Genomic DNA, 14,286 nt, shown 5'->3' with positions numbered 1-14,286 from the left:
GATTTCAAATCTCCCCCATCTTATACATATTTCTTTGACCAGGAGTATTCCTCCAATACGATGGTGTGAGTAATCGGCAGCAAAACATGTGAATAACATTTAAAATACCACAATCCTGATCTCGTTGAGCGGCGACAGCACTCTTCGAGCTCACACTGTAGCAATCAGTTAGTTTGTTATTGTTGTTGTTGATATACAATCTACACATGAAGGCAAATTCCACACTTTGCGCGCCTTCGATGACCGCAAACACCCATCGCATCCCATTCCATTCGTCCAATTCAACCAAACGTCAATCCACCAAAACGGATGCAGAAAGACAACGTCGTCGTCGGTCGACGATCAACTGACTAAGCCGTGTTCTGTTGTTTTCATGTCAGTCTTGTCCGGACGTTGATAAACACAAGTCGCGTTTAGCTCGCAGTTCAGTAGTTCAATTCAGAAGAGTTTTTCAAGTGCCTCAGGTATATCAAATTTTGCTCCCGTGTCGCTGCGAATAGCACTAGCAAGGTGATTTGACAAGTGGTTTTTTGGCAGGATCGCCAGTTGTGCAGAGGGCGAATATTGATCCATTATCAAGGCACGTGGTTGGGTTTCGGTATTTGGAAAGTTGAATTAATTCGATAACGACTCAACAACAATCGGTGATTTGGACAAGGAAAGTGATCCGAGGCCAATTTGCAGTGCTTGTTGGAAAGTTGCCACCGAATAAAATTGCTTTCTCTCGGGCTGCGCCGTAAAGTAGCACAAAGGAAGAAAGCTCCCTGCCAAGGAAGACTAATTTTTGTACATGTTTGAAACGAACAAATATGGCTGCCACAGGAAATGTTCGAGAATATGAATGAAGCTCTCGTGTGATGATGTTTGCCAATTTGCACTCTACTGCTGATAAGCAACGGTACAGAATCGTCTTATCTTATCAGTTTGAGAAATGTGCAAAATTATAACAGCCGCCGCCGCCGCCACCTAGAACTGTGTGATTAACAATGTTTTTGTTTTGTAAAATTGCTGATGAAGACAATTTACACTTAAGAAGGCGTGTGATTACTGTGTAGTATATGGATGAAGAAAAGTTATTTTTAAAGTTTGAGCCAAAAGCAAACACGGAAATAGAGTGACCTGTTAAAGAAAAGCGAAGAAGAAAAAAAAAATCTCGACAAATATTTCAACTGAATGAACATACACACCAGCCAACAGAGATTGAATCGGGTCCTGAATTGGGTAAATAACAGTTCAGATAGAAAACAACATTCGAAAACATCCACAACAACATCAGCTGTACGGCGAAGAGGAAAATAACAGACGATAATAGCAAAACAACAACCCGCATCGCATTCGCAAAAGCGCCCCACACACACCCTAAAATTCTCGAAGGGGGCTTGTGTGTGACTGGTACCGTATTTATCCTCCGTCTGGCTAGAGTGGCTGTATCAATGTAAGTATAGGTATCATGAACCAGTCCGCGGCCGAGTGGAATTTCTGACCGCACAAACAGCACAATAAATTAGATCTCCACACTGTTCAGAACAGACTATAGTGAAACTGACATAGTTATTTACTATACTAAACAGTTTCGCTGATTAGAAAAGTGGCCAGTTTAGAGCCGTGACGATGACGCCCAGTGTGAATAAACTCTGCCAAGGGCGTCGAATCACTACTGTCGGCACGTTGTTCAAATGTTTTCAAACACCTACCTACCTACTGATCGTTAGCAGACGTTTTGTTCGAAAAGGTGGTTGGTTGGTTGGCTTAATAGTAAATAGAATTCGTAAAGCCCCTTATCAATTTCCGACTAACAGCGTTCTAAGCAAAGCAGCAGGAATTCACACAATTGATCGTACGCGATCGATTGGTCATAACATGATGAAAGCTGTTGAAAGTGATCGCTTCAATAGTGATTCTTCAAAGCTTGCTTCAGATAGAATTGGAACAAACACAATTGCCTGTATTTCAATTATTTATTATTGAATTCAAGATCTTTTTTTATACAAATTTGCCGTTTTTTCATATTTTTAAGAAAAAAAAAGGATAAAATTATTCGTCACGGTTTCGAAGGAATTCTCGTACTTTTCCTGTAAAACGGTTCCTCAGGCGGCGACGGAACTGACAACACTGTTAGAATGGACTGTCGCGATTTTTTTCCAAATAATTTAATTTTCAGAAGATTTATCCGAAAACAAGTTTTAAATTGTTGAATCTCGGTTGACGTGTAGTGCTTTTAAGTTTTCCATCGATAGAAAGTGAATTTATGCAGTACAAATAGTTAAATTTATGTTATTTGGTGAAAAAACTGAAATCGGCTGATTCCAGGGGCCCGGACTATGCCCTCCGGCCAACCTGAGTGAAGGACCTGAGCTAAAGGACGGAGATTCAAACATTCAAGGGAGTATCAGCTATAATTTGAAGATAAGTGGTTTTAATTTATTTATTTGATTCCTTGCACAAAATTAAGTATTTTTTCCGGGAATTTGATGTTGGTCATTATTCCCACTGAATTAAGTATTATAATTATTCATATTTACATTTCAAACTGCATGCTGTGAAATATTTCAGCAATACTTATATGCTATAAAATCTTTCATACAAGTTTTGTTGCAAGGAAAAGCTTCTAATGTTGCACGCAATAGCCTCTACTGTAATAAAAGTTTCCAATGGGATTTTATCAGAAACAGGAAGAAACTTAAAACGATATTAATCTCAATGTATTACAAAACATTCCAAATATTTTGTAATACAAGTATTCCAAAATTTTATGAAGGTGATAGTATTGCATAATGAGGGATGAGTTGAGAGGTTGTGCACAGTGATGGCGATGGCGCTAACCAAGCTTTTAGCTAAGTTTGAAATACTGACATTCGGGGAGTAACGAAGTTCATTTTACAAATAATTGAAGATTATTTCTATTCCGTTTCAAGACTTCCCTCTTGATTTAAACGATAATTGAAGGCAACAAAAAATTATTACGAAGAACACATTTAAATAACTGGGGCTGATGCAAAATTAAAATTTCAATTCATTGTTTCATGTTTTTATTTTGTGCTGTTGAAAATAAACGAAAATAACACATGTAGGTACTACAAATTATTGTGACTTCGATAGAATATTTTTTTTTTTAATATTTTAACTAATTAGTTGGTACTGTTATGAAAAGAATTCTCACATAAGAACCTAAATCAATATAATTCATGACTGATCAACACTAATTTTCGGTTTTTTGTGTGTTTCGATTACAGTCGTTATTTCAATAGTTTTTCATTCGCGACCTAGTCGGTCACTTATTACCACCAGTTTTCTTTTTAACATTGAGAAATGTTGTACACTAGCCTTTCAATTGAAAATAATAACTGAACTGAAAGGTTTTTCAAAAAGTAAGATTCAATAAAAACTCACTAATTCATAAATCTCTAAAAAATTTTTTTTTCAAAGAATAATATGTTTTTTGAAAAACAGCTAAAAAAGCTAGATTGTATTTTGAAATGAAAAACAAAAATCAAAATACTGTGCCATTTTTTTAAAGCCGTTTTCCAAAACCCTTGTTTTTAGTTTTTTTTGACAAAATTTATCCTTTTTTTTTCAACCTAATAAATTTCCGAATAAGACATAGGTACATATAAATATCAGCTTGACATTCACTTAATTTTCTTTTTTGATTCAGCTTCGATCATAACAACAAAGCCTGAACAAAGGCTTTCTGCAGCAAATCTTCGATCTAAAGATTTTCTGGAACCAAATGATTTAATAGAACCTTTTTTTTCCTTTAACATATTTTGAGAATATCAAAATTCTTAATTATTTAAAACTCACGAAACATTAAATTTTCAAAAAAGCCAACGTAGAAAATAGCACCAAGTTTTAAAATTATTCTTTTTGACCATAATCAACTTTTTTGGTTAATTTGTTGTATCAATATGAGGCAAAAAGTTGAATTGCACTGATAGGTTGGCAAAAACGATCCTATTTAGTTACACAAATTACAGAACAACTTAAAAATTAAAAATTTCAAAAAGGAGATTCACACCATCCATTAACAATTATGATATTTTAAAATTGTGCTTATAAATATTCTTCGAAGTTTGATAGAAGTATCTTTACTTTAAAGGGTCGTTTTTGAAAACATATTAGTCTATCAGGAACAAGAATTAGGGAAACAAGTTAGTTTAAAAAAAATTAAAACACACCTTTCAATTCACTATTAAACTTTTTATCACTGCCTCAAATATAGAAATAGGAGTTTCCTTAAGAAAAATCTAGGAGCATAGGAGGTGTAGGAAAACTCGATCGCACCATTCACCAAAATGGATCCTGATCTATAACCTTTCCCCTACTAACACAACCCTTTCCTTGGATATTGAAGTATAGATTCGCAGACGTATAGACGGTTTCTATAGTTGGTGATATTGACTTACCTTTATTTCTGAATTTTTCAAAAATAATCTCTGGAACATAAAGGGACAAAAGGTTGTTAATTGATCCTTTGAAGTATCCTACTAACAATCCTTCCTTCATTCCTCATTGACTACTAGGACGTGGCCGGCGCCGTTATTGATCATTTTTCAAAGGGAGAGCATGAGTTTTGTGCATTGTGAATGAACTGCTAGACCCAAGCACCATTCTTTTGGCCCTTGCACAAAACTGATGGCCTCGATCAATCATGGAGTAGCAACCATTGGCGAGGTAGAACTTGTTCTGCTTAGCCACGCCAGCGATTATGGAATTTGAAGTGCGTAAGTTGAACAAAGTCTAATCAAATATGTTATCTGAAGTTTTAAATGAATGGTCATATCTAAGCACTTCAAGTTCAATGATTTAAGGTGGATATGAGTAGTCAACTAAGCTAAGCTAAGCTAAGCTAAGCTAAAACGGTTCCTCAGGCGGCGACACTGAAAACTCATACCTATACTATTTTTGGATTGCAGTCAACAATCTATCTTAATGCAGAACATGGAAATCATGATCTCTATTTTGAATTCTGACTTTGAAAGTTTAAAAAAAAATATGGACAACGAGTTGCATCGTCTTGATTTAACATTTTTAGGAATTATTTAACAGCATATCAAAATTTTAGACGAAGAAAAATTAATAACATTTATTCAATTCAGATTCACCCAATGTATTTTTTTTATTTCAAATTAAGGAATTTCAATTTTGAAATTAATATTTAAACAAAATTCATAAAGAATTCAACATAATGATATCTAAATTTATAATCGTGAAGCAATAAAAATTAGAAACATTTATTTTGATTTTCATAGCGTAGTAAAATTATAATTGAAATTGTCATTTATAATTTTGTAGTTTTGATTGAATTTTAGGTTCAAGATAATATATTGATTTGAAATTGTAATTGCAAATTTTGAAAGAAATTTAAAAAGGAACAATGTAATTTTTGTACCAGCCAAAAATCTTATAAAGAAAATTTCTAAATCCTCTACTGCAGTCTAGAACTTTTAAAATTTTTTTTTAGCATGACTCATATCTGTAAATAATTGAAAAATATATTTATAATTTAAAAAAAAGTGATTTCATACATAATTTACACAGATCTCAACAAAAAAATCTCGACGTTTTTATGGTTCATTCAGTAGATGGTTAGCTTTGTTATGTAGAAAAATGTGAACATAATTTTTTATTTTGAGTCAGTTTCTTGGGGTTAAATTTTGAACAAATAACTGTTCCGGTTTAATTGGAAACAACCTCTGTATCGGGGAGAAAAATCTTATAAGTTTTAACAACCACACGCTAAGCTAAGGCTCACTCTAAGGATTTATGCTAAAACCAATTTGAAAAGTGTACGAATAAGGTTTTGGAAATCAAAGAGACTTAACAGTGTACATAATTATTTTTTTTAAACTATAAGCTTAGTTATAAAATGCAGATTACAATAAAAAAGCCATTGTTTTACAAATTGATTTTGCCGTCTTGAATTCAAATCATTTGTCAGATTCTATCAAATCTAGTGATGTTGGGTTTTACTAAGTTTTGAACTAAATCAATCATTTATAACTAATAAACAGACAACCCTCTTTAAAACAACAAAAACTGTTTTGAAATCTATTTATTATCATTCATTTGATGGAGGATTAATATATTACCTAGCATTTCTAGTTTCAAAGAAACAATACTTGAGAAAAATTACTGAAGTGTTAAAAACACAACAGAAAAAATATAACTATTTTTGACATCATTGAAGAACATTTATGAACATTTGGTATCAAAGATTCAAATTTCACTAACAACTTTGTTATAGACTGCGAATTTTTTGACTTATGCTCTGGAAAAAATATTTGATTCATTTTGATTTGAAAAAAATCCAAAATATCTTTTAATTCTCATATTTTACCATACTGTGATGAATAAACTCAGTTTACTCAGAAGATTAAACTACTCGCGGTCTTCGAAATAGTTTATCATTGATTCGAAATCTTCGATTCAAGTATCTTAGAAAATATCTTAAATGTTGACAAAAAATTTCGAAAATCACCCTTGAATTTCAAAAACTAGAGCTAGCAGAAAAATACCAAACTGCATATTTGGATACCGTCAACTGGGGCAACATGCAACAATTTTCAACTTCAATAGCTTCTAAAAAACTTATGTTCACAGTTAATCGTATCCTTTATGCATCAAAAGTTTTAAGGATGCTGGGACATCAAATTGGCGTAGTTAAAAAAATTATTGGTTTCTTCAGTTATTTTTAATTTTCTAAAAACATGTGATTTTCACCCTTCTTAGAAATTGGGGTAACTTGCAACAAACTTTGTTTTTAATAAAAAATCTTATGAACACGTACGAAAATTCATAATTTTTAATATATCTGCGATGTCTTAAAGACCATTACGCATGACAACACCAATTGCAGTAGTTTTTGGGTCTGTAAAAACAAATTTTCACATTTTTTCTGAAATTAAGAAAGCTGCATACATTTAGGGGTTAAATAATACTACGAAAAATTCTAAAGCTGAAATCATAAAAAAAAATGTTTGGATGAATGAAATTTAAATGTTTACAAACGCGTGATTCAAAACATTCATATTCCAACACTCGGAAACGAGATTTACAAGGTATTTCTTTGATTTGCATTTTGTTGCATTTAACCCCAGACACCTAACTGAATATTAAAAATATTCATTTAAAAAAATTGGGTGATTTTTCGAAAAATATTTTTACACCAACAATGTTGGTATAATATGAGGAAACCTGTCAAAAGTTTGTAGGTAATTTTATCAAGCCGATCCGTCATACTGGGTAAAGTTTTTTTCAGCATCAAAAAATATTAAAAATTGTACATTTATTGCTCAATTTTTCAAATTTTACATAAAAATAAAAAACTTAAGACAACTAGCTTAAGGTGCGAGAAATTATGTCATCATCATTTTGTTATCATTAAAAGATAATTTTATTACAATACATTAAATTAAAAATTGATTCAATGTAGTGTTATATAAATGTTGCATCGAACCCCGCTGTTGCATGATGCCCCGTTTGACGGTATGTCGCCCTCAAATCAGTCAAATCAGCTCCTCAACCCTCGTCAAACGGAAAAACGTAAATTTTGTTGCCTTGTACCGTCGAAAAGAAACAAGTAAAATTATTATTTTGTTATTTTGTTTAAATACTTTACTCGAAACACAAATATGTATATTTTAAGTGAAGTACCATGCAATGTTGAATAATTTTAACATTTTTAAAGAATTTGCTTAGTGTCTTCTACCGACATAAACACACCCTAATAAAAAAAAGCTCGTGAAAATTCTGAACAGTGTTAGGACTTATATTTCATATTAGGTTTTTTTTCAATTTTTGTCACGATTTTCTCAAATTTTCAAAGAAATCTCAACATATCCAAACTTTAAAAAGTGTCATTTGAAATTTTCTGGATAAATTTATGACCAGTTATCGAAAATTGTTATTTTTGAAAGAACAACTTACAAAAAATGATTTGGACCTCGTGATGGTATTTTTTCAACTCTCGAATTAAACATTATCACTCGCAAATTAGAATATTAGCATCTTTTAAAAGTTCCAAATTTGAAACAAAAATTTAACTTTGATTCGTTTGTTTTTACATGATTGGTAGTTTTTTTAAATGAATTACAATGTGCGATACTTGAAAATTAAGAGAATTTTTGGATTTCTCATCTCTTTCTTCGAGGCAGTTTTAAACTCTGGGTTTCGGTGAAGTTTGTGATTTTTTTCCAATTTAGAGGGGTAATTGAAGAGAGATCAGAATAGTTAATAGATGATATTCCTTATACCCATTTTTTGAACTGATCAATTCTGTCTTGGAAATTCAAATTATTATTCTGAATTTTGAATTTTGGATTGAATCCTGATTTTGGAACGAAAACTGAATTTCGGTTTCTTTTTGTCAATTTGTCCTGGTTGTGGGTCTAAATTCCCGGTTTACCCGGTTCGATTTTCAATTCCCGTTTTTTTCCCGGTTCTGTGGCCACTCTGACACTATTCTGTTTTATGGTCGATACCACTTGATTCTTTCCCGGAGTCGGGCAGCACCGAATTTTCTGGCCAAATCACGGCTCGAGAGATTTGAATTCATCTTAATCGTCTTCAAAATCTTACCACACAGTTTCGGTCGACAGTTCCACTCCGACGATTGACTTGAGGCTTCCGAATCGTCGTCAATGTTTCGAAAACGTGCCATACGGTATTTCTGGGCAATTTCAGCTGTTAAGTCAGCCTAGATGCAGATCACAATGGATTTTCCAAATTATTGTGCACAAATTTTTCACTTCTGACAAAATCTCCGACTTCCAAATCCGTCCATTAGGAGCGCTACAATATGAGCAAAAGATTGTACCAATTGTAAATGAAGAAAACTTTATTCGTTAATAGCAGGATTCCCTTGATACTGCTTCATTTGTGTAGATTGAATCAGTGGAAAGAGCGTAACTTGAAAATCATGTCAATGGTTGTTCTTGGGGATGAATAAACCAACTGGTTTAAAATCTCAAAAGAAAATTCAGTCAGTGGTTCATCAAATTGATAAAAAATTTAGATACTCACCAAGTGTGCTTTACAATACCTTCGTAACGAAAAAGCAGCTGCTAGCGGTAGTTTGCGCTGACTTGTGAATTTCAGAAAGTATTTCACATTTTTATTTTTCATATTTTTGTAAAGTATCGCAGCGCTTATATAATGACACCAATGTTTTTTATATACCTTGATATACGTACCGCCTAAAAATCCGTGTTAATTCCCGAAAACCGTGCTAATGCGGCTAATTCCCGTAAACCGTGTAAAAAAAGACCATTAGAACTCTGTAGCTTTTAAACTCGAAACAATAAGACATGTAACTTGACACTTAAGACCTGAGACTTGAGACCTGAAAATTGAGACCACTAATACCTAGACCTGAGACGTGGGACTTGAGACCTGAGACCTGAGACTTTCGACATGACACCTGAGACCTGAGATCTGAGACCTGAGTCTAGAGACCTAAGACATAAAACACGAGACCTGAGACCTGAGACATGAAACATGCGACATCGACATGAGACATGAGTATCGCAGCGCTTATATGTAACTACACCACTAGAATCGGTATGAAATTGGCTTTCTGGTGAATATAAATTTATTGCGGAAATCTTTAGTAAATATACTAAAAATTCAGAGAAAATTCGTTTAAAATTCTGTGTTTCGTACTTTGACAATCTAAAAATGCAAAAATGTGCAAAAATTAGGTAACTTTTCAATCCTCTTTTTAAATTTATCTGTTGTGACTTAAATAATTTTGACGTTTCATTGATTTAAAAGTACGGTTTCTATACCACTTTTTTCACATTTTTTTGTGGAGATGACTCTGAAAAAAACTCAAAAAAATATCTTCGTAGAGCAACGTATAATTTTAACTTCAGCTTTTATTGGATACCAAGGATTAAAAAAATTGGTGAATAGGTGACATAAGACAAATTTGATATTTGTTCCGGCTTAAGTGAAAGCATTCCCTAGATGATCTGCAGTCTATTCCTGAATCGTGTTTTTCGGATTTTTTTTCTTCAACTTTGAATAACGGAAAACTGAAGTGTTGTAGGTGAATAATGTCTGAATAACGTATTTGAGTTATTATACGGGGTTTCCAAAACTATAAATTTTGTAAAAATCGGTTGAGAAACAAGAAATTGCTTTTAATCAGGAGAGTCAAATTGACACTCCAGGAACTGTAACGGGTAAAAATTTCGTGGACGGATGAGGGTTAATTAAATCCAAAACCTGGGATCATTGTGCTTTAAAATTTCTACATTTCTACAATTTTTACATTAAGAATAGCAGTTAAATGGACTTTTATGTTGTTTTTTGCCGAAATGAAAATGAAAGATTAAAATTGATGGTACCTTAATGATGCCTAATTTTGATATTACTGGAAAATCAACACCAATTAATGCCCGCTCTATGCTGGTAACGACTAAATTGTTCGTTTGTTCTTAGTTCGATTAAAGTTTTTGCTTTTTGATAAACTTTTTATCTATCGTGATCTAGAGTCGATACGTATCACTGCCGTTTGGTGATTTTTTTCAAGGGAGTTTAACAAACAGGGTCATTCTTGCCTGCCGTTTGGTGATAAAGCAAAACATTAGTAAGGGTATGGAAGTTCTCGAGGTATGACGTTGTATAACTACTTGGAACAGGATCAGCATTGTGTCTTTATTTGAAACAGAAAGTATAATAAAATTGGTTGCAATGACTAACTTTAAATTTTCGACATTTTGAAATTCCTATGAATTAAGTTGAAAAAATTGTTGTCAATAAGAATTCGAGGAAAAGCTCGTTATCTGTGGCTTGGTATGCACAGTTGTATCCTTGGTGAGTATGTATATGCGGCATCCTTGGTTGTTTTGGTCGCCGAATGGTGCTAAATTTAGACCGGGGACAAACTAATGACCACATCTTCTGTAATTTGCTGTGGATGGATAATGACGAAGAAGACGAAGCATAAACCAGCTTCCTTGTTTGTTCAAGCTGCAATATGGGGACAACCCAGACAACCATTTGGTGGGTATTTCGAATTTGCAACGCAAATATACCTGTAAACATATCGTATATAATGTAGCAAAACCAGTATATACGTATCATTTTGGAGGCCATATAGGTACATTAGCAAACATATTCTTGATTTGGATTGTTTTAAATTACGATTTGCACGACTTGTCATGCGCATCATTTACGACTACCCTGATTCTTTTTGGAATATACTATGACAATTTACATTATCATATAGATGATTTAGGTTGTAATATACGACATTTTTCGTAACAATATGGAAAGTTTGACGACTTATTTGGTCGTCTTTTGTGACTTGAGTGCAGGGCTCTCATTTTCCGTCAGTTGAATAAAAATAAGATTTTTTTTTTTATACTTTAAACCAATCAGTTTATTCATTCATAAAAATAAAAAAAATGAGATTATTTCAAAGAAATGCATTTTTTGCTGTCAAATTCAAGTTTATATCGTACAAATTTATTATTTGCCAGATTGCTGATTTTATTGTTAATACCTGGACTTGATACCCTGACCATACGATCTGCAGCTCATGATGGTTCCTCGACGCTATCTGGAATATATAAATTCAAGGGGATTTGCTTCGAAGGCATTAAACCAAAAGCAAATCGTATATTTCTATAACTTAAATCTTTTAAATCGTAGAACACGTCATCGATGATCTAAAAATAGACCAACATTTTGAAGCCTCCTTTAATACGATTCCAATCCTCGATGTCCCATTATCATAAACGATTTTTTCAAACTTTTTTGTATTCTTTTACGATTGCCAGCAAATACTTTTTACGAAAATCAGACATGCGAATTAATTTGCAAAGGTATACGATTGCATGCATATTATTACGAATCAATGCAGTTATATACGTTTTTTATTTCGAATTATTTTATGCATAGCACGACAAAATCTCTCAGTCACGGCTGATCACCGTATATCGGTCGTTTCACGGATTTTTTGCGAATTGTCGTACACAAAGGTCGAGTTGATATGTACACACAAAACTTTCGGGGCTCCACTTAGCAAAATTTCGCTGTTACTTCCCGTTAGCAAAAATATTTTTGTACTGTTGAGTTAGCAAAAAGCTAAATTTACTTGATTTTAGTAATAAAAAAAGTCATTTTACTTGATTTTAGTAAAACGAAGGTTTTTCAGCCGCTTTGTTCACAGACACCAGCCGCCGCGCCAGTAGGGAGAAAAATAAAAAGCTGTCGCGATTAAGTGCGGTTCCGGATGTTCGTTGCTGATGGTTCTTGTGGTGGCAAACTCCACAACGAAATGGTAGCTGAATCGACACCGGATGCTTACAGGGTAAGGTCTGATCTTAAAGTGTTCAGATTCTATAATTTCTCAATTTCTAATTTTTGTGTTTGTTTTTTTTTTTTTTCTACCAGGATAAAACCGCAACATGAAGCGCGCCACAGGCCGGTAATGAAGAAGGACCACAACTGGAAATTCAACAAGCTGCATCCGGCAAACACCCCGGTGCTTTCTTTGACGAAGGTGGCATGGCATTTCGCTCGCCAGTAGGTGCGTTCCCAGAATAGGAAAAATGTGAAAAAAATATAAAAAATGTGAAAAATAAATTATAAGTGAATGAAATTTGTGTATTTTATTCAATATTCAAACATTCCCCTGATTCTCCAGAGAAAAAATAAAGAAACATGAAATTACGGATCCGGGCAATATTTTTCTCCGGTTTTTGCTAGAAATTTGAGTAAAAACTGCGGCGGCTAACTTTTGTACTCGTTTGCTAAAATTTTAGTTAAAAAATATTGCTAAATTGATTGCTAAGTTTCTAGCTGGTCAAATTTGAGCAAAATTTTGCTAATTTCCGGCCTCGAAAATTTTGTGTGTACATAAATATGAGTCTCTCTTCTTGTCGAAATAAAATCATGCAATGCTTTTAAATACGATAAAGAATATGCATGAACCGCACATTGTAGGTGCAGATATACGAAAATGAGTATAAACAACATTCTATACGATGTAATCTGTAAAAGAAAATACGACTTCTGGTTGTCTGGGAAGCGTTTTAGATGGGTCAGTCAGTGAAGGTACCACGTTATTGAAATCTGTTTTGTTTTAAGACCTAGTCGTTTACGCAAATTACAATTTAAAATATTTATATAAATTTTGCGAAAGAATTGAAATATCTCGAAAAACGTAATTCAGCAATCGATGCCAATAAAACTGCTACTATTAAGCTATGCTTTACCAGAACCGTTAACAGGCAAGTACACTTGTGCAATTCCCGCGTAGTATTGCATCATCTTTGCTCGTTTGTTTTGGCTCAAAATCAATATGTTACGTGATAGTAGAATAAATCTAGAAATATTACCGATGTTTATCGGTCATGTTTTTCATTTCATTCATTAACGGTGACCTATCTTCTGTTTTGTTGCAGAATCTCCTAGAAGATCGAAAGCCCACGCTTGGGTGAAGCACCGTCGGATATGAGCGGCGTTGGGAACGCTCACAACAACAGTGGTGCCAACATTGGATACTCCTTCATTCCGGAATTCTACGATCAGTCTGCTTTGAACAGCATCAATACTGTCAAATTAGAAACCGCATCACCTAGTCCGTCTCCGAGCACGACGTCAATGATGGATGCGCTAAGTAATAATCCGATCCTGACGACGGCGTCGGTTCCGATACCGTCGAGAAATGCCAACCAGCGAATGATGGATCTCACCGATTATGCATTCGATATCGATCAGTCGCAATCGCCACAGATCTTGCAAGACATCAGTTTCATCACTTCGAATTCCAGTTCAAATTTGAACGCATCTACACCGGTGGACGCGATATTCACATTACAAAACATCTCGGAGAGTGGATTCGTCAGTGATGGCATTCAAATTGGAACTATCAACGTTAGTGGGTTTGGAAATTCTGAGCTATGGAGTACCGATTCGTTTGGTCAGATTATTTCTCCATCGTCAACGATTTCATCGGTTACCAATCTTGGAGGACAGCAAGGACAATTTCACATGGATGAAGATGATATCTATCAGTTGGACAAAGATGAGCTTATCAGCGATCCCACTTTGGGAGACATCTTTTCAACAGATTTATTGCATGAAGATTTGATGTTACTTAACCCTCCATTGAGCCAACAGTCATCCAATCTTAGCGGTGACAGTGGAAGTGGAAGTGCTTTACAGCTTTCCCCTAGCTTGCCGCAGCAAATCCTGAGAACAAATGTAACCACAAATTCAAACAACAACATGATGATGACCATCGGTAACAACATGCAAATGTCCAATGAT

General features: G+C 34.0%; 1 protein-coding gene across 1 annotated transcript; it reads left to right on the top strand.

Annotated features, from left to right (window-relative positions):
• Nucleotides 1-371: 371 nt before the first annotated feature.
• Nucleotides 372-14,286, top strand: LOC129752986 (uncharacterized; the record flags this gene model as incomplete). The annotated part of the gene is made up of 2 exons (XM_055748777.1): nt 372-1,435; nt 13,419-14,286. A coding segment is annotated over exon 2 (819 nt), but the record flags the coding sequence as incomplete, so codon positions are not given.

The sequence above is a fragment of the Uranotaenia lowii genome, chromosome 3, assembly GCF_029784155.1.
Source record: "Uranotaenia lowii strain MFRU-FL chromosome 3, ASM2978415v1, whole genome shotgun sequence".
NCBI classification, from domain to species: Eukaryota; Metazoa; Arthropoda; class Insecta; order Diptera; family Culicidae; genus Uranotaenia; species Uranotaenia lowii.
Note: the sequence above shows the minus strand (reverse complement) of the source record. Positions and strands in the feature narration are given on the sequence as shown.